At 42.2% G+C, this 24,615-nt stretch overlaps 1 protein-coding gene across 6 annotated transcripts in view; it reads left to right on the top strand.

The window, feature by feature from the left end:
- TANC1 (tetratricopeptide repeat, ankyrin repeat and coiled-coil containing 1) overlaps nt 1-24,615 on the top strand; it is a 230,222-nt gene that overhangs the window by 54,330 nt on the left and 151,277 nt on the right. For 3 of the 6 annotated variants that reach the window (XM_029225496.1, XM_029225500.1, XM_029225495.1), the window contains exons 1-2: nt 14,076-14,234; nt 19,223-19,302. In XM_029225496.1, coding sequence (XP_029081329.1) covers nt 14,182-14,234; nt 19,223-19,302 — 133 coding nt within the window. In that variant the 5' untranslated portion in view covers nt 14,076-14,181. Of the gene's footprint in view, nt 1-14,075; nt 14,235-19,222; nt 19,303-24,615 lie in introns of those variants that run through there. The other 3 variants (XM_029225497.1, XM_029225499.1, XM_029225498.1) reach the window with 1 other exon arrangement.

Raw genomic sequence — 24,615 nt, 5'->3', positions numbered from 1 at the left:
TGAACAATTTTGAGGTCTTTGAAAGTGAACTGGGATTTTTTTTTTTTTTTTCCTGCGGTACGCGGGCCTCTCACTGTTGTGGCCTCTCCCGCTGCGGAGGACAGGCTCCGGACGCGCAGGCTCAGCGGCCATGGCTCACGGGACCAGCCGCTCCGCGGCATGTGGGATCTTCCCGGACCGGGGCACGAACCCATGTCCTCTGCATCGGCAGGTGGACTCTCAACCACTGTGCCACCAGGGAAGCCCTGAACTGGGATTTTGTTCAAAGAAATTTAAGAATAATTTTTAAAAAATTCGTGACTTAATTACGATGTTAAAGCAGTCATTATTAATAATAGGGATGCATTGATTCATTCTTTTAAAACTTTGCTGACTTTTTTTGGTGCCCGTTTCAGGGTTTTTTGGTCTCTATGGTGCCTAGCACAGTGCTTTTCCATTAAAAACATCTAATATATGTTGTGTGACTGGCTTAATATCTTACAGTTTGTAAACAAAGAAGTAGAACTGATAAACATTTTCAGACTTTTAATAATGTCAGACTGGCTGTCAGTTTTTTTGCTGTTTTTTAAATCGAGATGTAGTTGGCATGTAACATTATTAGTTTCAGGTGTATAACATAACTAGTCAATAGATGAATATATTGTGATGTCTGTTCTTTATCATGTCATTTTCTTGTTCCCCAATCCCCATGAAAAACTTTTCAAGTTTAATTACAAACCTCCCTTTAGTTACTGAGACAAGGGAATGTTTTCACCTGCCTTACCCAGCTGCTCTTCCCAGGTTGGTTTTTTTTTTTTTTTTTTTTTTTTGCGGTACGCAGGCCTCTCACTGCTGTGGCCTCTCCCATTGCGGAGCACAGGCACCGGACGCGCAGGCTCAGAGGCCATGGCTCACGGGTCTAGCCGCTCCGCGGCATGTGGGATCTTCCTGGACCGGGGCATGAACCTGTGTCCGCTGCATCGGCAGGCAGACTCTCAACCACTGCGCCACCAGGGAAGCCCCCCCAGGTTGGCTTTTTAGGGCCACAGCAGTTACAATGGCTTGGGTTCCATCTCCCATCTGCTCTACATACTGTCTTTTTTTTTTTTTCTTTTAACAAATTTATTTATTTTTGGCTGTGTTGGGTCTTCGTTGCTGCACGCAGGCTTTCTCTTGTTGCGGCGCACGTGCTCTAGGCGCACGGGCTTCAGTAGTTGTGGCACGCAGACCCAGTAGTTGTGGCTCATGGGCTCTAGAGCGCAGGCTCAGTAGTTGTGGCACGTGGGCATAGTTGCTCTGCAGCATGTGGGATATTCCCGGACCAGGGCTCCAACCCGTTTCCCCTGAATTGGCAGGTAGATTCTTAACCACTGTGCCACCAGGGAAGCCCCTCTACATACTGTCTTGTTAACCTCTTCTGAGTGTGTCCTTCCCCTCCTGGGCCTTAGGAACTTTAAGCAAGTTGCTAAACTTCTCCTGTACTATGGTTTTCCTGTACTGCAGTCTTACATGTAAATTGTGAAACAAAAATACCTACTACAAGGGGTTTGGTGAGGCCGGAGGCTCCTGGTGGTTAAGAGTTTGTTCTGTTTCTCCTTTTTTGTTTGTATTCCCTATCTGCAGTGTGGAGCATATAGTAGGACTCAAATATTCCCTCTTTCCTTTAAGGAGAGAGAGAATTGGCTGAGAATGGAGTCTCTAATCCCATCCTAAGTGCGCACAGCGTGGAGGACTGTTGTTATCCATGCTCAGGTGCTTACGGTTGAGGCTGTGGAGTAGGGATCCCCAGGAGGTCCAGGATGGAACAGTTGACTAGGGACATTGGAGGCTCTGCCCTGGATCTCTTTTCTGTGGGTGCTGGAAATGCTCCTCCCTAGGAGATGGGGGTCAAGGTTAAAGCTGCTTCCAAACCTCTGAGTGTTCTTGAGACATCCATGTGACGTGCAGGTGCGCTCTGCCATCTGTCCAGCATGGCTTACTCCCGGGATTTCATATTCTGTGCTCACCCCTCCTGCCGTGCCTGGCTCGTCCATGAAGAACACAGTGGCCAATTGTCCCCCACCTCAACTTTGTGGGAATCCTGCCAGGAGGTAAAAGCTTCTCAACAGGCGCATGGCAGGGGAGTACACATCATAACCTCCTGTGAGGTTTCGAAGATTAGGGCACCAGGGCTCACCCTAGGTCTGCTGAACTAGAATTTGGGGGATGGGGCGGGCGTCCCTGCTATCTGTGTGTGTGTGTGTGTTTTAAGAAGCTCCTGAAGAGGTGATGGTGTGTAACTTCTTGAAAGATATTTGTATGTGGAGTAGACTTAAAAACCTCTTTCTGAGCCTGAGCAGATCTTTGGGGGCATTATTTTCGAACTCTGCTAACTAGTGTGACCAGTTTATACTGCCAAGGCGAGCAGTCCCTTGTAGTGCCATAATTTGCATCGTAGAACCATTTTATAACTTTTATTTAAAATTGCATAGGACGACACTTTCTATGGCTGTAAGTATACAAGGAATGAGGAAAATGACACTGAAGAACAATTTACTAAATTTAACGAGAGCTTAGGCTTATTTAGAAATCCAGGTGGGAATCTGCTTAAATGGAATTTTTACCACTGTATGCAGGGATTTGCATATTGAAACCAAAGCCTTTCCGACTTGTGGTAACACATTTCTCAAAATGTTGAAATAGCAATTTATATGCACTGTGCTAAGAGAGTTATTGGACAGGAAATTTATCCAGTAAGTTTGACATTTTTTCCTCCTCCAGTTTTTGGGTGGTAGAGAACTTAAGCTAATTTTTCTTTTCTCTTTCCCTGGGGACCAGCTTCAAGGAAATAGGAGCTTAATAGCAAAGATCATGTTAAATGGCTTTTGTGGGTTTTAACTATGTCTCTTTTGCAAATTTCCCTTTCTCTGGGGAAAAAAACCTTTGCAATCTGTTGTTGTTGGTTTTAATAATTTGATGGGTTTGGAGAACAGTGGGTGTCTATTTGGAAATCAAAGAACCTTACCATTTAGGGAGAGACCTTACAGATGATCTGCTGTCTGGTTTCCATCACCTCAACTTTATAGAAACTGCTCCTAAGGTCACACATGGCCTCTAATAGGACTTGTGATGTGACTTTTCTGTAGCACTTGATATATTGATCACTCCTCATTTGAAACTTTCTCCTTTGGGTTCCTTTGCATTTTTCCTACTTTTCTCCTTTCGTTTCTTCCTAGGCCCTACTCTTCCTGCTGTTAATGTTCATGTTCCCTGGGCTTGCATCCTTGGTGGTTTGCTTTTAGTCTGCTCAGCCTCTTTGGGGAGCTTCAATATTCCTGTGGCTTTAGCCACCACCCACATGTTAATCACCCCCAAGTCTTTCTCTGAGTTTACCCTTGTCTTAAACAATCTTTTGGATATTTCTACTTGGATGACTCATACGTACTTTTAACTTGAGCTATCCAAACTGAACTCATTTTCCTGCTAATTATTGCCTGCTTTCCACTCTCCACCCCCCAAAGTTCCCTCACCCCCATGCTTCTGTCTGCTTTTCCCACTTTGGTCATTGGCACTGTTCAAGCCAGAAATGTGTGACTCATCCTTCACCCTCCCTCCCTCAGTCAGCTCCATATCGTAATTGGCGATTAAGTTCTTTTTTTTGTTTTTCAGTACGCGGGCCTCTCACTGCTGTGGCCTCTTCCGTTGCGGAGCACAGGCTCTGGACGCGCAGGCTCAGCGGCCATGGCTCACGGGCCCAGCCGCTCCGCGGCATGTGGGATCCTCCCGGACCGGGGCACAAACCCGCGTCCCCTGCATCAGCAGGCGGACTCTCAACCACTGCGCCACCAGGGAAGCCCAAGTTCTATCATTTAATATCCCAAATAAGAAAGGAAAAGGCCATTCCAGTGACATTTAATTGGGCTTTAAAAGTTGTAGTTGGGCTGTATAAGCAGATGTAATAACATGAGACCATTTATGTCATATACATTTCTTGCTAGGCAGAGCCCTAGGTACTTGTTTCTAATTCTTAGTTATTCTGTAGTATGTCATCTCTGTTACAAAGGAGGATTCTAAGGTTTAGAGAGTTTAAGTTACAGGCTCAGGATCACAGGGTAGGTAAAGCATGGTGGGTTAGGATTTGGGGATTTTAACCCTATGGATTGGTCTGCCTGCCTCCAAAGCCTTTACTGTCATGTCACTCTGTCTTGTTATGTTCCCATGATGCCACAGATTTAGATTTCTAGTGACTAGGTTGACTGTTGAAGGCAGGAACTGGGTCTTACTCAAATTTCTCTGTCAGTGTGTGTGTGTGTATGCAATTTTTTTTTTTTTTTTTTTTTTTTTACATAGTAGGTGGTAAACACAAGACTCTTAAATGGCAAAACCATGGTCTATGTCTTCTGTGGCTTCATCTGGGTTCAATCCCTTGTTTTCCTATTAGCTGTGCACTAGCTGGGTAGCCTGAGATAAGGATGGTAGGGTCATGCTGCTTACCCTGCAGGGTTTTTATGGGAAAGTGCTTTAAAATTCAGGGACAATTTTGAGAAATTCTGTTTAGTTGTGGAAGTTGATACAGTTGGCCAGCCCAGATGAGCCTTTTTTTTTTTGTTTTTGCCTTACACGGGCCTCTCACTGTTGTGGCCTCTCCCGTTGCGGAGCACAGGCTCCGGACGCGCAGGCTCAGCGGCCATGGCTCACGGGCCCAGCCGCTCCGCGGCATGTGGGATCTTCCCGGACCGGGGAACGAACCTGCGTCCCCTGCATCGGCAGGCGGACTCTCAACCACTGCGCCACCAGGGAAGCCCCAGATGAGCCTCTCTTTTTGGTTTTAAATAACAGCATGTGAAAATATAAAGTCTTCTGGACCTCTGATCGTGCTGATTGAATCATTCGTGTGCTTGCAGTAATAAAGGCAGAAAAGTCCCTTCCAAGTAGAAACCTTGTTAATGAGAATGGTATATATAGATCTGATTTTTGCTCTTAGTTCTGAATATAACTTTTGGAACAGATGAGGATATGATCTCTGAAACCAGATAGTACGTATTTAGGTCTAGGCAAGTGAATTAACGCAGAGTCTACTGAAGTTTTTTCTTCTGTTTGACTGATATTAGGAGGATGGACTTCAAGATGTGCTGTACCAAAACAATCCCTAAATCCTGGCACAGACGGTTCTGCATTTTGTTTCCTCATAGCTCTCTCCTCTTGCTCTGTCCTGAGAAGGAAATGCTCTTTGTTTTCCGTCATAGTTCTCCCTTTTCTGTCATAGTTTGGTAACAAGGTCCTCTGAGGAGAGGGTTCTCTTTAGTGAAGGTTTAATGGTTTCTAAATTCCACAGTGACAAATTGGTTTTATATATCCTGTCTTTAGGCCCCATGCTGTGCAATAGAGGCTGGTCTTGTACATCATTTAATTTCGGGATCCAAGGCTTAGGGTGCCAAAAGTGAGGGTCTAGTGTTCTTCAAGAGAAGAAATGGAGTGCCGTGTTAAGAGGGAAGGTGTGGCCTGGGCAGGCTACGAAGTTTTTCTGACTCTCACTTTCTTTATCCCCTCCTTTCGTCAGAGAGGACAATTATAGTCCCTACCTCCTCCTTGCTGTGAGGACCAAACCAGACACTTCACAGTGGAAAACGTAACGGTGCCTGCTACTGGGTGCGTTTGTGTCCCCACCTCTGCTGTTATTTTTATGGTGGTTTGTCGGATTCGTGGAGTAAAGGTCTTCTTCTGTTTGTTACAGATTTACAGTATTGATAAGAAGAGATAATTGTAAGAAGTCATAACATAAGTCTGAATTGGAAATGAATGGCTTTGTGGTTTTCAGTGAGTTATCAGCACATTGAAATATGGGCTTTATTAGGTTTGTGAGAAGGAATAAGGGAATTGGCTTGGGAAGTTGGACTACATAAAGACAAGGGCCAGGTATTTATTATTTTATATCCAGCTCAGTTGCAGACTCGCATATTTTTCTGTACCAGAAAGATGTTTCAGTGAGACTGTGACAACTTAGTACATCTGTGCAACATCTTCATTTTATCTAGAACAGCTTCACATCTACTGTCTCTAATTCAATCATTCAAGAAACATGTGTTCCACTGGGTTCTAATTGGGCTGCTTTTCCTTTAAGAAGGCATTGGGACCACACACATATTTAGGAAATAACTTTGTAACTGTGTTCATGTACTGTGTATAAGGAACCTTTCCAGTTTGGAGACTGTAGTTTCTGCAACTCAGCCCCTCACCCCCCAACTTGAAAGGAGAGTGATCTCTGTGTATATGTATGTGCAAGTGTGGTTTCCGTGCCACTTCACAATACCGATTTTGTTCCTTAGGTCTGAGATATGTTTCGTACTTGTGTGTATGTGTCGAGAGGTGGTGACAGAATCCATGATCAAAGGTTCCACTGCAGAGTTAAAGGGCCTTCATTGAACCTGTCAGTGTGTTTTAGAGAAAAAAAAATCTGATGTTCATACCTGGCATGTCACCTAACTTCAAGTGTAAAGCTTGAACTTAACAGGTTTGATTAAAGTTTTATCTGACTTTAAAAATGACGTTTGTAATCTCCATGCATAGGAATTCTGTAATTCAGAACTTAGTCAATGTGTTTTTTGCTGTTGGGTTGGGGTTCAATGCCTCCAGTTTAGATCAGAGCTACCATCCCAGCCCTTCTGGAAACTGCACAAGGCTTTCATCTTGCTGGGAAGTGTGGCTGGTGCCACAGCTGCAACAGTGAGCCAGATTTAGGTAATTTTATTAGTCTAGAAAAAGTATTACACTTTTGCAGCTGTTGTTGTAGGTTCCTAATCATGGAAACAAAAACTGTCTCAGTTACCCAGGATCCATGAGAAATTGGCAGTGGCCCAGTGTAAGTCCATGTATTTTGGACTCTGAATTATATTTATCTTCATAGGGCATCCCCTGTGAAGGCATGCAGCTGGGGAATGGCCTGGCTGTATGAAGCAGAGAGGGCAGAAGAGGCCAAGCCTTGGGTACCAGTCTTACTAGGAAGCCTGATCCAGTTAACTGGAAGACTATACTTGCTAGACCTTAAATACCTTTTAAAAGGGTAAGAAGAGCATCCATGAAAACAATAAAACTGTTGTAAAACACACTTGTCCCCAATATTCACCCTGGCTTTCCCGGTTTTGAATATTGTCTCACGCTGTAAATTTCTACAGCTCTCTCTCTCTCTCTCTCTCTCTCTTGCAGCGCCAGGCTGGCTATTGTGAGTTAGTAATTTGGTGGTGGTGGACTTCCTTGTTAAATAGAACTTTTACAGACTACTCTGAAAACTAATCATGGAACTTGGCATTTAAATGTTAAGAGTGGTGCATATGTGGAATACCCAATCCTGCTAATGTGTGCCAATTAGTAAGTTACCATTTAATTTCCTGAATTTCAGTTGTTCCTTGAGTGGTGTAAAACTGAGCTACTGTTTCTCTAGAAACTCCTGGGCTATTAGCAGAGCTTTTGGCAAGTCTGAGTAATTGTTCTGTTGGGTCTGACTCTGATTCTCTGGGTCAGGGTCCCTAACCCTTAGGGTCATTGGATGCACTTCAGAGGATCTGTGAATGTGGGTGAGTGGGTGAAGAAAAAAAAGTACATTTTTATTTTCACTATCCTCTAGCCAAAATGTGTTTTTTTCCCTCCAATCATGAAAGGGGCCCATAAACCATTTACTGTCAGCACCTGTGGCTTTGCCACTTAGAAATTACAAACTTTGGTATCACATTGTGGGAGATAGTTTAAGCTATCAGTTATGCCTACCACTGCTCAGAAAACTACAGTAGCTCTTAGACCTGCTCTTGTCATGTTATTTATGCATTAAGAAGCACACATTACTATTATCACAGATTGCTTTCTAAATATTTTGATGTCTGTTTCAATATAATTGATTTCTTTGTAATGGCATTTTCTATGTCAAAATCACTCAGGAACATTCTGATTGGAGGGTCTAGATTGCTGAAGCAGCCCATGGCACTTAAAAGGTCACATGCTCCTTCCTTGGATGGCACCCTTGTATTATCTTTCCTATCTTCCTTTGAGACTGGATTTGTTAACATTTAAAAAAAAACAAAACAAAACTCTACATGTTTGGCTTTTATTTCCTAGCATGAGTTGTCTTTGACTTTTATCGTCTAGAGCTCTGGTATTCCCCCATTTTGGGGCTGTTGGAATGGATTAAAAAATATAGCCATCACCTGTTCCCATGTGATCTTTCTCATGGGCCCCCGTGGCAGTCGCACTTGGAGATTGCTCTGCAGCCAAATGTTTATGGCCCAGAATGGTTTCCCTTACAAATTTCAGATAAGAGCACAGTGATCCATGTGTTGAGATATTTGCTTTAGCTGTGGGAAGAGATGATCCTGTGTGGCTTGTATGAATTTGATTCAGCTCTCCACTGCATTAGCACTGCAGGCATTCCCCAATTTATTTTAGAACTTGATGTCCAAGGTTAAGACCATATTACATTTATTGGACTGTGTAAAACAGCCCAGAGAAGGAAAGCTTGGGTACCAGGCCATTCCTTGCCCCAGCCCATCACCTTTTAATAAGCTTCATACAATTCATTCTAGTGAGAAATGGGCAGTTCTTTTTCGTTGCTGTGTTTTTGAGCTCCCCTCTTGAGTAACGTAGTTCCGAATTTCCGGGTAAGTGTTAGGAATAGGGGAAGCATTGCCCATGTGACACAGAGGTCTCTGCCCCCAAATAATCTTCCTCGTTGGCAGTATGGCCCATCTCCGTGTTCTCCCCCTGTAAGCTCATGAATTGAAGAGTGTGCTGTTTTTGTGGCATGTATTTTGTTGTGTGATGCCTCCAGATCATATACATTGACAACACTGTAGTTTGAAGTAACTGATAAGATGGATGCCTAGCAGAACTTGAGGGAGTGGACAGGAGGTGTCTTTCAATAGAGGTAGATTCTCTTTTTCAAGATAGATTGAGGCATGGGATGCCTCTCTGGGGGTGGTGGGGGGGGTTGTGTTTGTGTGTGTGTGTCCACGCGTGTATGTGTGGCCAAAGATGATTTTTCTCCCCCTGTTTGACGGTTTTGTCTGTTTTACCACCTCACCAGGCCCCTGGGAGCTCGTCTCTCATTTTTATCCAAAAAAGTAGGCATAGAATAGGGACTTCATGGTCAGGCTCTGCAGCGAAACTGCTTGGATGGGCCCCATGAGCTACATGACCCTGGGCAAGTCCCAGCCTCTCTGTGCCTTCACAGAATGGAGACATTAATAGTACCTTCCCCAGAGGGCGGTTGTGAGGATTAAATGACTGTGTGTGTGTGTGTGTGTGTGTGTATACACACATATATGTGTGTGTGTATATATATAAAAGTAAAGTGCTTAGAGCAGGGCCTGGAATATAATTAGTGTTAAATACATGTTGCTGGCTGAACATCAGAATCACCTGGGGGAGTTTAAAAAAAAAAAACTACATGGGTATTGCAAACTCCCAACTTAATGAAATCAGGGCCTGGGGAGGTTAAAACCTTGTTCAGAGCATCATAGCAAGTCACTGACAGAAGTGGAGGAGGGATTTTGACGTCTTGTATTCTGGGGCTTTAAGAGAAAGATCCGTCTGTCAGCTCCGTAAGCAAGAAATCTTTGTGTGATGAAGAGCTGCCTTTCACGGGGCATCTTTGAAGTTGTCTGACCTTTTTCACTTTGAGGCCAGTTGCAGTGCAATTTAAAAAATTGAATTTCTTTAGATTTATGATACCAGGCTTCATTCAGCTGGCACTGATGATTGAGTACCTTTACACTTTTTGAAAAATGGACTTTCTGACATGTCTTCAAGGTCTCTTCTCCTTTCATACTGAAGGCGTATCATCAACCCATGCCATAGACTCCTCAGAGGAGTTCCTTTTTCATCTGTGGTGATGGTTTATCAGCTACTGTGATTACAGTGGCCCTATGAACAAGAAATAAATCTTCCCCCTTACAGGTGGAAGAGACTTGGTATTGTCCTGTCAAACGGTAAAGGGAGCAGTGTTCCTGTTAGACATATGAGCCTGTGAAAAGTGAAATAACTTGCCCAAGGTCATTTTGTTAATGTAATGCCTCCTACCTTTACTCAGGGACCTGTAATTGTCACACATCAAGAAGGTGGTCAGGTTCATAGCTCTGTTGTGTGATACAAGTGGAAAACTTAACGGGAAGGAGAAGGGAAAAGACAAGAGGATGTAATCAGGGTGGTTGTTAGGAAGCTAACCGCCATATGAGTGTTGGGACTGGGGTCTCCAGTTGCTATAAACCTTCCACAGGGGAGCATCCTGTGATCCTGGTCACATCACGCACGGAGCTGTGTGAGAAAGGATGGGACCACATGCAAAGTCTGTGGTTCATATTCAAACCCTAGGTGGTTCTGTATGGGCTTTTGGCCTCATGGCCGCTGTGGCTCAGTGTTGGCTTTCTCCCAGCTCTCCTCAGCTGGATCCATAACAACGGTACTTTCACCCTCATACAAAAGCCACTTTGTCCTTTAGACTTGTATTCTATGCTCTCCTGGTCACCTCCCTGTCCCACCTTCCCTCAGTTCATTGAGGACTTTGGAGGCAGCAGGTCAGAGCCTGAGCTTTCAAGTCAGACCTGGGTTCAAGTCCCAGCTTCACCTTTACAAATTGTGTAACCTTGGGAAAGTTGTTAATCCCTCTAAGCCTTTGCTTCCTTATTAATAAAACGGAATCAGTAAAACTGTCCCATAGATTTTTTTTTTTTAAGGATAAAATGAGATTACATATGAATGTAAAGCTCTTCCACTTACCTGATACATAGTAAACACTTAGTAAATAAGAGCTGTTAGGGTGGTGGTTGATATCCCTAATCCTGTCTCTGTTACGGCAGGAAGCATCTGAACGGCCCTTCCCCAGACCGAGAATCAAGTGCTTTGACTTGTTTGCTTCCAACCTTCACTTGAGGACATTCCACTTCAGCAAACCATGCTGTTGGCCATCATATGGGCTTTAACATTGTCTGGAATTGTTCCACATCCAAAGATTTAAAATTAAGAAGCCCAGACAGCCTTTTTCAGCTTCCTCATTGATCTAGTCTGACTGTATTTGCTCTTTGATCTCTTTGAGACACCATCCCTGTACTCTCTGCTGGTCCTTCCTCTCAGGCCTCCACTTGCTTCCCGTCCAGCCTTGATTCCATGGCATGCCACTCTGAGTACTCTTGTACGAGCACCCTTACCAAACTTGTTGCACCTGTGCTGCAAACACCCGATTACTGATCAAGCCTTTTGTCCTCCGGGTGGTTCTTTCTTGGGGCTGAGCATCAGAGGATGGAGTTGCCCACTTTCATCAGTTGGTGCTGTGTCTTGCTCTGCAGCCTTGGATGGGCAATCAAAACTGTTCAGCTGTCCTTCTCATCTTGTGCTTGCCTTCCTTTCCTCTACAAGGGCTATTCTGAACCTTCTCTGTTCCTCTCATACCTTAGTTTTACTTTATAGAGAAAATGGAGGCATGGACTTGTAGCTTCCTGCCCATGTTTGTTGACAGTGTTGTCTTCCTCCTCCATCATATTATACTTTGTGTTCCTCTTTGGTTGGCAGAGTTGATACTCAGGAATGTGTGTAGAATGAAAAACCTGCAATTGCTAGCCCAGTGCTTATTCCTTAATTGGGAAATTGGGTTGTAACCCTGTCTCTGCCACTTGCTGGCTCAGGAGAGTCAGGACAAGTTCCTCCAATGCTCAGGGCCTTGCATTTTATTTTATTTTTATTTTAAATTGATTGATTGATTGCTGTATTGGGTCTTTGTTGCTGCGTGCAGGCTTTAGTTGCGGCGAGCGGGGGCTACTCTGTTGTGGTGCACGGGCTTCTCATTGCAGTGGCTTCTCTTGTTGTGGAGCATAGGCTCTAGGTGCGCGGGCTTCAGTGGTTGTGGCTCGTGGGCTCGGTAGTTGTGGCTCGCGGGCTCTAGAGCGCAGGCTCAGTAGTTGTGGTGCACGGGCTTCGTTGCTCTGCGGCATGTGAGATCTTCCCGGACCAGGGCTCGAACCCGTGTCCCCTGCATTGGCAGGCGGATTCTTAACCACTGCGCCACCAGGGAAGTCCCATGGGCCTTGCATTTTAAATGAGGATGTTATATTTACCTAAATTTATTAGGCTGGCAGTGTGTTTTGAGGTACAGTTATTTCCTTTGAGAATTATAGCTGGAAAAATTATGTTCCTCCCCGATGTATCCATTGATACTGAAGTGAGAAAGCATACTGTGCGTGCTGGTGAAGCAGAGCAAGGTCTGGCTATCCAGAGTCCCGCAGACTAGTGGAGGAAGCAGGTGGGTGAGCAATTAAAATAAGACCCAGAAGGCTTCTAAGAGGAAGCTTTTGAGGTGGGTTTTGAAGTGGGCTTGGGAAGTGTCTTTGCTTTCTCTAATAGATTAAGTATCTATGACTGTCTAGATGGTGGTGGTGATGGTAATAATGTCACAGTTATTTTGTCCTCTAGTTAGGTAGTGTCTTGCTGTTAGGTTGAGAGGTGGGTGCTTGGCTGGGGAACGTCCGGGTGAAGACAGCTTCTGGATGAGCAGGGGCTTTCTGCAAGACTGGTGCTCAATCTTGCTCCAGAGCCATTGGCCTGGGAGGCATGATTATTGCCAGGAACGCTGCCCTTGGTTATTTCCCTGTCTGAGCCCTTCCTGGTTTGAGGCAGAATGTATTGCTTTCAGGTTTTCTGTTATTATACTTATCCCTTCTGCATGCATATTCGAAACGCCAAAATATAACCTGCCTGCAGCTGGTGCTTCTGAAGGCCTGGTAACAGAACAGGTCCTGCTATGGAGATGTGCTGTTCATCGTGTATAAGTCAGATAACTTGGGCCATAAACTTGGAAATTAGTACTTGGTATCAGAAGAATTCTTACATTATTAGTCCAAATCCCTTGTGGGAGAGAATTGATTTTGATTTCCCCTCCATAACAACCCTGCTATTCTTTCATTTAAGGAGATTTATTTAGTGTTTGTTGCATGTAAGGTACTTCTTTAGGTGCCATGGGGGATTTGTAGAGTTCAACATTTTTTACTGTGATTTTGATTGATAACCATCTGTAAGTACAAAGTGGCATGTGGAATTAAAGATACCTTTTGACTATCATGGCTTGGGAAGGCTTTATGGATGAGATAGTGTTCAAAGTTGAATGGAACAAATCCCTTCACAATATAGAAAAATGGCTCTTGTAGCCAGAAACAGGTAGCTTCTTCATATTTTCTTCCCAAAGTGAAATTTCTTTTTTGCCAAGTGTTATCAAAATGAAAACTTCTTTAAACAAACTTGTATATAGTAATTTTTTAGCAGCTTGAAATACTGGCTTAGGAGAGTTAGATTTTTAAGGACACTTTTCTCAAAACAACTTGTGTATCTTTCTACAGAGTCTTTTAAATATGGGTTGAAAATGATTTCAATCTAATAGGGAATTTCCACTTAATCTTGTGCATCAGAACTTAAACATTTGAGTTCAAACTTCATGCCCAGAACTCTTTTACATTCATATTACTTGTGACTGTAAATTTACTTTGCTTTTAATAACTTAGGCAAAAAGACGTCAGGTTTGAGTATAAGACAAACCTAACTCTAAAGAAAAGAACAGCAGAATTAGAGGTACAATTTGTAGAATGGCTTTGAAGAAAGAGGACCAAATGGTTGGGTCTGTGTGTCTTAGGGGATAAATCACAGCCGAATGATGGCCTGTTTCCCAGCTCTGCATGTTAAGCAATACCAAGGGCCGCTTTTTTACTTACCATCACAATTGCTTTCTGGTTTCTTGATCAAAAACCCCTTCTCCTCCCCTCCAGCTTTCCTGGACGAGGCGTCTGAATCCTAGAGAAGTTTGGTAACATGTTCCCAGTCACAATGCCAGGACCAGGTCTCCTAATTCCTAGGCTCCTTCTACTACCCAGGGGGGAAAAAATGGGAGAGAGACCTCCTAGAATTTCAAGTATTCATCAAGAGTTGGTTTTTCCCCAGCCTCCTGGGATCTTTAAAAGAGTGTCAAGATATGGCTTTTGCTTTCAGGAAGCTTCTAGAAGGCAGTTTTCTGTGAATTTCCAGCAGCAGCCATTGCCCCCTCTAGCAGGGCTTTGTTTCCTTTTGTGGTCTCTGTCCTGCTTTGTTTTCTCTTACTTCCTCTCTACTATATTATTTATTCTGTAGACTGCTTTAGACAGCACCTCCCCACCCATCACCACCATCCATTTCCTTTCTTTTGATAAACACTAAAGGTTGCCAATGCAAAGGAAAGTTCTAAAGGCAGTACTACAGAAGACATGGCTATCGTGTAGGTGAGTCTTAATCTTATTAGGTTGAGACGTTTTTGAGCCCGTAAAATTGAGGATGTTTTTGATGTATCTCTTTTCTTAAATTAAAAAAAAAAATTTTCTTAATCATGTGCATCTTACTTTCCAGTGTTTCACTTGTAGATACTGCTACTCTGGCTTTATTTATTTTGGCCAAAGAAAGGAGGCACCTTCTGAGACTGCTTTGCTTTGAGGTCAGATGGATGGTTTGATGCAAGAAGCTCCTTTTAGTGGAGTGAGCACAGAGCGTGTGTTTAGGTGTCCAGGATAACTGGATAATAAGGTTTATTTTGAGATTTTAAGGCTGACTCAGGTGTGGACATGAAGGGACATTATGAAATGCAGCATTTTCCTCCCAAGTATCTCTTGGATTTAAATGTTTTCTTGTACTCCTTGCAAATGAGAATATATAGGAATATTCTTTGTAATTTATAAACTGCTATGAATGTTGGTTAATTGCTTGATTTGGAGGAAATGGCTCATCTGTGTTCATTGCAGCCTAGTTAAATCTGTCAACAAATATTGAGAACAGAGTGTGTGGGAAGGCTGTGTTCCGGCTTCTGTTTGTATCAAAGAATAAACATAGTCCCTGCCCTCAGCTCACTGAGTCGATTTGAAATTTCATAAATAGGTGTTATGGCACTCTAGAAGAGGAAAGTTTTAAGGCTGGTGTTATTCTATGATTTCAGACAAGGTGGTCATGGTTATGATACTGCCATTGGGATTGCAAACTGAAATAGATTTTTCTCTTATTTTTAAATCATCTCACTGTTTAATCTAGGATAACTTTTGTTATATACCTTTGTAATCACTGCAGAATGCTTATTTAACACATAACATGGAGACATTGTGCCTATCTCCAAAGAGTTTGTGTGTTAAAGGAGAAATCTAAGAAGTAAAAGTAAGCTCAATAGTTGGTTTAACTTCTCTGGGTTTTGAAAAGAAGAATCTATGGCATTTGGGAAACTTAGATGTCGAATGATAGTAGAAAAATAAGGAAATTTAGGTGACTTCAGATGATTGACCTAAAGGTAATGTCATATACTCATTTTACTTTCTTTGAAATGAACATTATAGGAAATTTTCTCCCATTAGATCATTTAAGTTGTTGTAATCTAGAGGCTGGTCTTTTCTCTCTTCCTCAAAAATATATGAAGAAACGAGAGCTGAAGTTCTCTACTTTTTCAAAGATTTATTTTTATTTATTATTTTTAAATAGGACTTATTCATTCTTTTTTTTTTAATTAATTAATTTACTTTTGGCTCCATTGGGTCTTCCTTGCTGCGTGCGGTCTTTCTCTAGTAGCGGCGAGCAGGGGCTACTCTTCGTTGCGGTGCGCGGGCTTCTCATTGCGGTGGCTTCTCTTATTGTGGGGCGCGGGCTTCAGTAGTTTCTCAGCATGCGGGCTCAGTAGTTGTGGCGCACGGGCTTAGTTGCTCCATGGCAAGTGGGATCTTCCTGGACCAGGGCTCGAACCCGGGTCCCCTGCATTGGTAGGTGGATTCCTAACCACTATACCACCAGGGAAGTGCCAGCAAAGATTTATTTTTAAATACTTAAATCCAGCCATATATTTATACTACTTGTGTGATAGGGGCTAAAGTTTTATGGGGCAGAAATTGAGGGATTCTATTTGGCCAGTATTTATTTGAGTTACACCTGTGCCCTTTGATCTATAGTATTTAAAGTGAAAAAGGACAGCCTTTCTTGTTTTATCCTATTATGCTTGTCCATAAGAACTTTCTTACATGTATGGTCCTCTAGTAGGAACTTGATAGCTTCTGGCAGTTTCTTTTTGTGTGTCTGGAAGGCTGGTTTGCATCATTTCTATGTGGTTCACTTCTGTAGCAGGGCAGTGTTTACCCTTTTTAGGGGAAAATTGTCAGGAGTTGAAGTTGCTACAGGAAGGGAAGTGATGCAGAAGGTATCATTCAGGGAGAGCCCGCTGGCTGCCCTCATAAGACTGCTTCACGGTGGCATTTGCATTCAAGAATTTACCACTGTCTTCCTTTTGGTACTCAAACTGGAATCAGAAACTTAATATTCTTTATGTCTTAAATAGATGATACTTGGCAAAGTGATTCTCTTGAACAAAGCTCATGAGAGCTTTTGTTTAAAGCCAGAACACTGGTTTATTAATTTATTCCCAGAAGCATGTCTGTCAACAAGCTAGACAATTGTGTTGGGTGGACTAGACCAGCACATTCTCCCCCACTGTTGTTAGGTTAAAAAGCCAAATTAAGAGGCACTGCTCATTGAGAATAGGATCAGAAGAAGGGGAAGTAGTTATGATGCCAGTGTTTAATAGCACTGGGTCCGATAGCCTGATGGGTCTATTTCCAGAACTGGATGTGGGAGTATGTATTTATAAGTTCACAGGTACTGTCAGGTGTGCAGATAATCTTCTCTGGACTATACTGCCAGTGTTGGCCCCTCCAGCCTATTACTATAGTTGCTTTTTCTGACCACCTCGCTTCAGATGGGCATAGTCTTTAAAGGGTCTGTTGATGAGTGTCACGTTCCAGTTACATTTTTCAGGCCATGACTGATTGGGACTTTGCACAGCTCTACTCTGATCTGTATTAATTTCAGAATTTAACCCACGGGGAGCAGTCTTTTTTTTTTTCCTTTCCAGCTTGTGTGTGGGGGGGGGGTTCCTTAATTTTTGCATCAGTTAAAGTTTCTCCATGTGCAGTTTGAATATCTTTTAGAGTATAAATTTAAGCTCTTTCCCTTTAGTTATTATTTAGGGAGGAAAACTAGAACTGGGAGAAGAACTTACAGCGAATATCTGATAGCCTCTTCACTTGAGACCACTGATGGGGAAGATTTCACTATCCTGAAAACAGCTGAGCTCCGAAAAATAGACATCTAAGGTGTCTGGGATGAGATGCCCAAGTCCGTGTCTGCCAGTCCTTGCCCTGTGGGCTGTGTATTCCAAGTGGCATTGTAGATCTGTTGTGGGTTGGTGGTGACAAGAGTGATTAATCAGGGGCAGCTTCACTGCCATGGTGGGGCCTGAGCTGTTCAGTGATCCAGGGAAACACAGGGAAAAGTTCCCTAAGGACCTTGGCCAAGCTTTGCTGGCCTGGCTCCACTGATATTTTTCTCTCTTATTTCTTTAGTATGTAGTCTTTGCTAAATGACAAACCCTGAAGGGTTGGTTGATTTTTTTTTTATTTTTATTTTTTTTAATTTGGAGAAGAAAATGTCTGTGCTTACCAGGTATCTATTTATTTTTTAACATTTCCTGCCGTTTTTTATGCCACAACATTTTGCATTGTTTCCTTCAAGCATGGCTGTCAGGAGAAATTTGTGTTTCCACAGCTCTCCTATGGAAGCACACTGTGGCCCACTTCCAGATTCAGTGTTTGCCCTTTACGTGAAACCCAAGTCTTTTCACAGGGGTCCATTCAAGTAGCATTTTTAAAAAGAATTAGGCTCTAAGCCATGCTCCTTTTGTGTGTAAAGACTTGTTTGTAAGATGATTTAACCCTAATAGGCTTCTCTGTGGCTTTTTCCAAATTCTGCTTAAGATATTTACTTCCTAGTATCTTTCAGGTTGGTTGGTTTGTTGTTAATTTTTTTGATTGTTTGATTGCTGTTTTTCAAAGCTTTCATTGCTCTAAGCAGAAAGGCCAGCACTGGGGAAGAAGGACCCTTGCTGGGAGTCTGCAGATTTGGATTCTGGCCCTGCTGTTAATTAGCTTTGTGACCCTGGGGCAAGTCAGCCTCCCAGGGTCTCTGTTTCTTCATCAGGAAAACAAAGGGCTTGGAAAAATAAATACAGGCCTGGACCCAATGATAAGAAAGGTCACCCTGGGTGCTTATGTTGTGCATGGCAGCACTTTGGGACCCTTCCTCCCTCTCAGTGGGCTCCACAAAACCTCGGCTCAACTCTGGGGTCGAGCACTTGTGCGGGGCATTATACAGAGACCACTGGAAGCGTTGATGCTAACAAGGCAGGTTTTCTACAGAGGAGTCATCCGCTCTTTGTTTTCTTCAGCAGTAAGCTACTTGCCTTCTTCTACCTGCTTCTCCTTAGTGCATTAACAAGGGTGTGATGGTAACACAACCCACTCAGATTTGTTACTGTTTTTGCTTTGTCTAGCCATCTCATCTGAGTTAGTGGAGGGAAGAGAGAGCTGGAGGAGACTAACTGATGAAATAATGGTCCTTTTGTCTGTCTCTTTGCTGGAGGGGTGGTTTTATGTTTCACCTTAGGCCTGGGCCATTGTGTTGTTTTTTATGTGCTCAGTACAACCCTGCTTAAAAATACAGCTCATTATTTAAAAGATTCAGCCGTGGGCCTGTTCTTCTTACCTCCCCCCACCCCCGCCCAAAAGTCATAACAATATGTGGTAAAAAACCCAGTGCCGTGCCTGCTGTTTGATCAGACACCCCCGACATCAGTGTTGAAATGTGTTCCCACTGTATTTATTTTGCAAATGTTTTTAAGGTATGTTTCATTCTGATTAACCTTCCAAAATGTTTTCCTTATGGTTAAATAATCAGTAGCACCTGTAAAACATGCCTTTAACCATGTAGCTTTCCTTCTTAACCATTATCTTTTTGATTGTGTCTTAATGTTTTCTTTTGATGAATGGGGGTTGGGAGACCCACATTCCTATGCTAGGTATCTTACAGTAATGTGTCCAGATTTAGCCTCATAACCTTAATTAGATGTGGAATGCTGAGAATGCGCTGTTGTTGTGTTTTTTTTTTTAACTTATAACAAGATGGGGAACTTCTGATCACTTCATTAAACATTATAAAACACTCCTTGTGTCTTTTAGCATTTGGTTCTCCATGTTAGTTTATTCATAGAAAATTAATGTAAAACCCAAGGTACCTTTATATTATCCTAAGTGATCTGTTTGTTTGAAGACAAGTTACTGTTTGTGTCAATATGCAAGTTACGTTCCAATTTATAATACTTAATTCCTCTTCCCTCTTCTCCTTTCCTCTTTAGAAGCGAAAGAGTGTTGAAAATGTTAAAGGCTGTGCTGAAGAAAAGCCGAGAGGGAGGAAAGGGAAGCAAGAAGGAAACAGGTATGTGTCCAGGATTGAGTTGAGCTGAGCAAGCATGGTGGGCGTGAGCCAGCAAGGCCCCACTTAATCCAGGGGGGGCAGATGTTACTGCCTTGGGAATGGGTCAGAGAAGTGATATGGCTTAGAAGAAACAGCAACCTGGAGGCCATGAGAAACTAAATACATTCGTGAGCTTTCTCCTGGGAAGTGACTTTGAAGATTGAGTTTGGGTTCTGAACCAAATCCTTTCCCAGAACATTTGTAAGGGTCATAATTTTAACAGGTCATTCAGATCCCGAGGCAGAGTTATAGACATTGAGGGAGAGCAGGTGTGTCCAGGAATTTGATTTCTAGAAAGCGCTTTCTCTTTTCCCACGCATGCTTGCATTTTATATGTTTGACCAACTGCTGGCTGACTGGTCCTCATCTTTTGAGTATCAGATTTTCCCCCTAACAGGTGTAGCCACACTCAATGCCAGGCTGCTAAGTTTTCATTATGATGAGAGCTACTTAATTTGGCTTGGATTTCATTCCTGTTGGTAGAATTCTGGTGCATATGTGGTCATTGTGACTCTACACTGCATTCCGTGTGATAAGCTACTCTGAGGTTATTTTGGTGACCACTCACCAGAAAAGCTACATGTTATCTACCTGTCTTGCACAATAAAAATCTGTTAGCCTGGATCGGTTTCCCTGAAATGTGCCATTTCACTCAAACTCATGTTAATCCAGAGTCAGAGAATGGCTGGTTTCTGAGTTATTGTATATTTTCAGTTTTAATTTCTATTAAGGTGTAAATAAGGCTGAATTATAGTTAACTCTTTAATTCAAAAGATCTTGTAATGCCTTGTGGTAATATTGTTGTATATGTTGTTTCTGTAAAAGAATAAGCGGACTTGTAAACTTTTTGGTTATGTGGAACCTTGACAAATTTTCTATTATTAATTTCCCTTTAACCAAACCTGCAGAAGGCAAACTTAACCTTAAAAGTAGAGACTTTGTTGTAAAGTTGCTGATAAGATTCCATTAAAAGCCTCTCATTAATGCCTGGCTAAGCAGATGCAAAGAAAAGAAGAAACCGGTTTTTGAGGATAGAAACAGGAGACCATAGTTAGCTCTTAACCTTAGAAAATCAACTCCTAGCTTTGAATAATTAATTAGAATTGTTACTACGGGGAATTTTCAGTTCACATAATTTCTATCCAGGGGACCCTTCACCCTCTGCTGGGTTAAGGCCAAAACATCCTTCTCTTTAGTTCTCGAAAAGCTGTCTTAAAAACAACAACAAAAATTTTCCCCCAGTTTTGGCTCAGCTGACACTCATCCTAGGAACTATGTTATTTGCTTCTTTACATGCCTTTGTAATTTCCAGGATAAAGTTAGATCCTAAAGCTGTCTGTTGGACTGGAGCTGCCAACCAGTGCGTTATTTTTCTCAGGGCCAGGGTCTCCAAGCCAAAACTCTCTGCTTAGTAATGGAGTCTTTCACAACAGGCTTACCATCCTCTTTGATCCGTGCCAGACTCATGTGAAATTACAGTATGTTAATGATTTTCGGCACCCTGCCTTTCAGATGGGCCAGACAGTGAACATTGTTTGCGTTTGAAACTTTTGCAGTTGTAGAGCGTATTATTTGGGGTTTATTTCCCCCTTTGGTCTTTAAGAGCAACTATTGTGTTTTCTGAATCATTTCTTCATAATAATTCCCACACTTTGGCTTTTCACTAATGCAAACCAACTTGAAAAAGCAATGGGAACATTTCTCATAAAACATCTGTATGGTGTATGCCTTTTTTCTCTTAACTAGAACCTGGTTGTATTCCACTGGGGAACAAAGCAGATGGAATTTTAAATCTTGACGAAGTTATGTCACAAGATGATTGGGGAAAATACTTGGAATCTGACCGTTCATGTGTTGAGCTCTGTGCCAGCTCTCATTATATAAGTAAATCACAGCTAAGTTTCTCTGTAAATTAAAGCTGGCTAATCTGCTGAGACCGCTGTGAAACTTGGGTAATAATATCTGCTGCAATATGGAAAGATTTTGCTCTACTGTTTCCAATTAAACCAATCTTTGTTGTAAAGACAAAGGAAAATTCATTTTTATGTACTTGAACTCACAGTCGCAGAAATTTAGAAAATATTTGTCTAAAATTTTGAGTTCAGCTTTTCATATCCTTTGTAGATTGTTTTTACAGACAATCTTGAGCTACACTTTTATGTTGAACCTGTTTTGAGAATTTGGAAAATCACTGAGTTAAACTTAGTATTCTTCAAAAGAAAACAAATATTTTTCGTAAGTATTGAAGTTTTTATACCCTCAGCCCCTGTCCCTAAAAGAAGATGTCACTTTATTGGTAAAATTTTAGCAGTTATTGAAATTTAAGTTATATGTATATAAGGATATTTCAAGTATTAGGTACAGTGAGTTATCAAATTATTGAAAGTTATTGAAGTCATTGAGTCAGCTCTAAAAATAGCAAAATTACTTTCTGATAATTTTTTTTTTATACCTAGGAAATGCTTATAGCTGAGCAAAAAGTATTTTCTGGAGGCTGTAGAATCACACTGGAGAATGCAATATTAAAAACTTTAAAGTTTTTTTGGAAACTACATTTACCTTGTTTCCACTAGTCCATCAGTGCAAATGAGTTCTCTTGACCTTGAGTCAGGCCTAAGGGAGCAAAAATCAATATTAAACCATAATGTGGGGAAGGTAAGATGAGGGCATCTATTTTTTCTTTCCCTGCTGTTATGTTAGGACCTTGATCTAAAACAAGCGGATGAGGTGTTATCTTTATTTTGAAGCTCTCTAGAGAGGTCTACAACCTTCTGCCACGTGTGTAAATGACCTTTACTATCAGCAAACTTTCATGTCACTATCATTAAAGTTCCTTAATTTAAAAGTTATTATGGAACTCTTTTTTTTTTTTTGTCTTGTCCGGTACGCGGGCCTTTCACTGCCGTGGCCTCTCCCGTTGCGGAGCACAGGCTCCGGACGCGCAGGCCCAGCGGCCATGGCTCACAGGCCCAGCTGCTCCGCGGCATGCGGGATCCTCCCGGACCGGGGCATGAACCCGCGTCCCCTGCATTGGCAGGCGGACCCTCAACCATTGCACCACCAGGGAAGCCCTACTGAACTCTTAAGATTTCAGAGTATTGATGTCAAACCTGGACCTAGTAAGAGTTTAGAGTGGATATAAGAGCAGCATAAGAAATTAATATCTTTTCTGTATAGCAGCACTGTTTAGAAAATGAAAAGTCCCATTTTATAATAGAAACAGAAACTTTAAATATCAACCTAAGAAGAAAGGTACGAGCCTTATATTGAAGAAAATAATAAAACTTTGTTGAAGGACTTACGGGAAGACTGAATAAATGGAAAGAAATACTGTATTCCTGAATGGGCAAATTTATTATTTTAAACTGACCAGCTCTTACAAAATTATCTATACATGCCATTTAATGTCTAATGAAATCCCAACTATTTTCTTTTTTTTTGAAGATGTTGGGGGTAGGAGTTTATTAATTTATTTATTTTTGCTGTGTTGTGTCTTAGTTTCTGTGCGAGGGCTTTCTGTAGTTGTGGCAAGTAGGGGCCACTCTTCATCGCGGTGTGCAGGCCTCTCACTATTGCGGCCTCTCTTGTTGCGGAGCACAGGCTCCAGATGCGCGGGCTCAGTTGCTGTGGCTCACGGGCCTAGTTGCTCTGCGGCATGTGGGATCCTCCCAGACCAGGGCTCGAACCCTTGTCCTCTGCATTAGCCGGCAGATTCTTAACCAGTGCAGCACCAGGGAAGCCCCAACTATTTTCTTTTTAAAGACGTAATTGTTTTTAGAGCCAGTTTTAGGTTCACAGCAAAATTGAGAGGAGGGTGCAGAGATTTTCTGTATACCCCATGCCTCCACTCATTCCTAGCGTCCCCATTATCAATGTTCTCCCATCAAGGAGGTATATTTGTTACAACTGATGAACCTACATTGACACATCATCACCCACAGACCATAGTTTACATTAGGGGTCACTCTTGGTGTGGGACATCCTGTGGGTTTGCCCAAGTATATAATGACATGTATTCACCATCATAGTATCATACTGAGTACTTTCACTGCCCTAAAAATCCTGTTTTGTTTTGCTTTTGACATAGTTGATTTTAAAATTCATCTGGAAATGAAAATGCTTAAGAATAACCAAGGAGAAATTGAAAGTGTGGGGCAGGTACATCAAAAGGGCTGAGCCTGGTTCCCATGCCTGGGTTCTGGCTGTAGGAGAGGCTGAGCAAGTGTGTATTTGGACTTCTTAGCTTCTCTAGGGCAAGGTGGACTTCATCTCCCACCAAGATGTGCGTTAGGGAGGATTCTCAGTTGTAGACATTTGCAGGTCCTCTCCACTTCAAAAGCTAACCAACACAGATATCTAGTATAGCTCATTATAATAGTTACTGCTTCCACAGAGCAAGTACATGTCTTGGCTAGTTTTTTGGACTTCTTTTCCTACTGGTCTCCAAGAAATGAAACCTAATTTTATCTAACATCTACGATGTAATCAAATCTCACTGTTGATAGTGGTTTTGTTTTTTTCCTTTTAACCCTGGAAATAGTGACACCAATCTGGAAGCATTAGATGGGCAAGGCCTCTTACCCTCCTAGAAAGGGCTAATCCCTCTCTCTCTGTGTCCCTTTTGCCTCTGCGAATCTTGAAGCCATAGTCTCTTGCCCTGTCCAACTCTCCTACTTGCCCTCTATTGGTATGGAAGTATTGGGTTGGCCAAAAAGTACCTTTGGTTTTTAAGTAAAAATAAGACACATTTTTCATTTTCACCGAGAACTTTATTGAACAACATATTCACCCTTTTGTTCCACAGGCAACTTCATAATTCCATCTTCCCCAAATTTTTTATCTTTTTGAGCAAAGAACTGTTCCAGGTGCCTTTTACAGTCTTCCAGGGAATTGAAATTTTTTCTATTACGAGAATTTTGTAAAGACCTAAATAAATGGAAATCCTAAGGTGTAATGTTTGGTGAATACAGCGGGTGAATCAAAACTTCCCAGCCAAGCTGTAACGGTTTTTGGCTGGTCATCAGGGAAACATTCGGTCTTGCGGTATCCTGATGGAAGATTATGATTTTTCCGTTTACTAATCCTGGACTCTTTTCGTCAAGTGCTGCTTCCAGTTGGTCTAACTGGGAGCAGTACTTGTTGGAATTAGTTGTTTGATTTTCTGGAAGGAGTTCATAATAAAGGACTCCCTTCCAATCCGACCATATACATATCACCTTCTTTAGCCTTTCGTGTGGTTGGTGGTGGTTTATTTCACTTGCCCCAGTCCACCTT

This window comes from Monodon monoceros, unplaced genomic scaffold (genome assembly GCF_005190385.1).
Source record: "Monodon monoceros isolate NGI ecotype Baffin Bay Population unplaced genomic scaffold, NGI_Narwhal_1 Super_Scaffold_16, whole genome shotgun sequence".
Taxonomy (NCBI): domain Eukaryota; kingdom Metazoa; phylum Chordata; class Mammalia; order Artiodactyla; family Monodontidae; genus Monodon; species Monodon monoceros.
The sequence above is the reverse complement of the archived record's forward strand: the minus strand, read 5'-3'. Positions and strand labels throughout refer to the sequence as shown.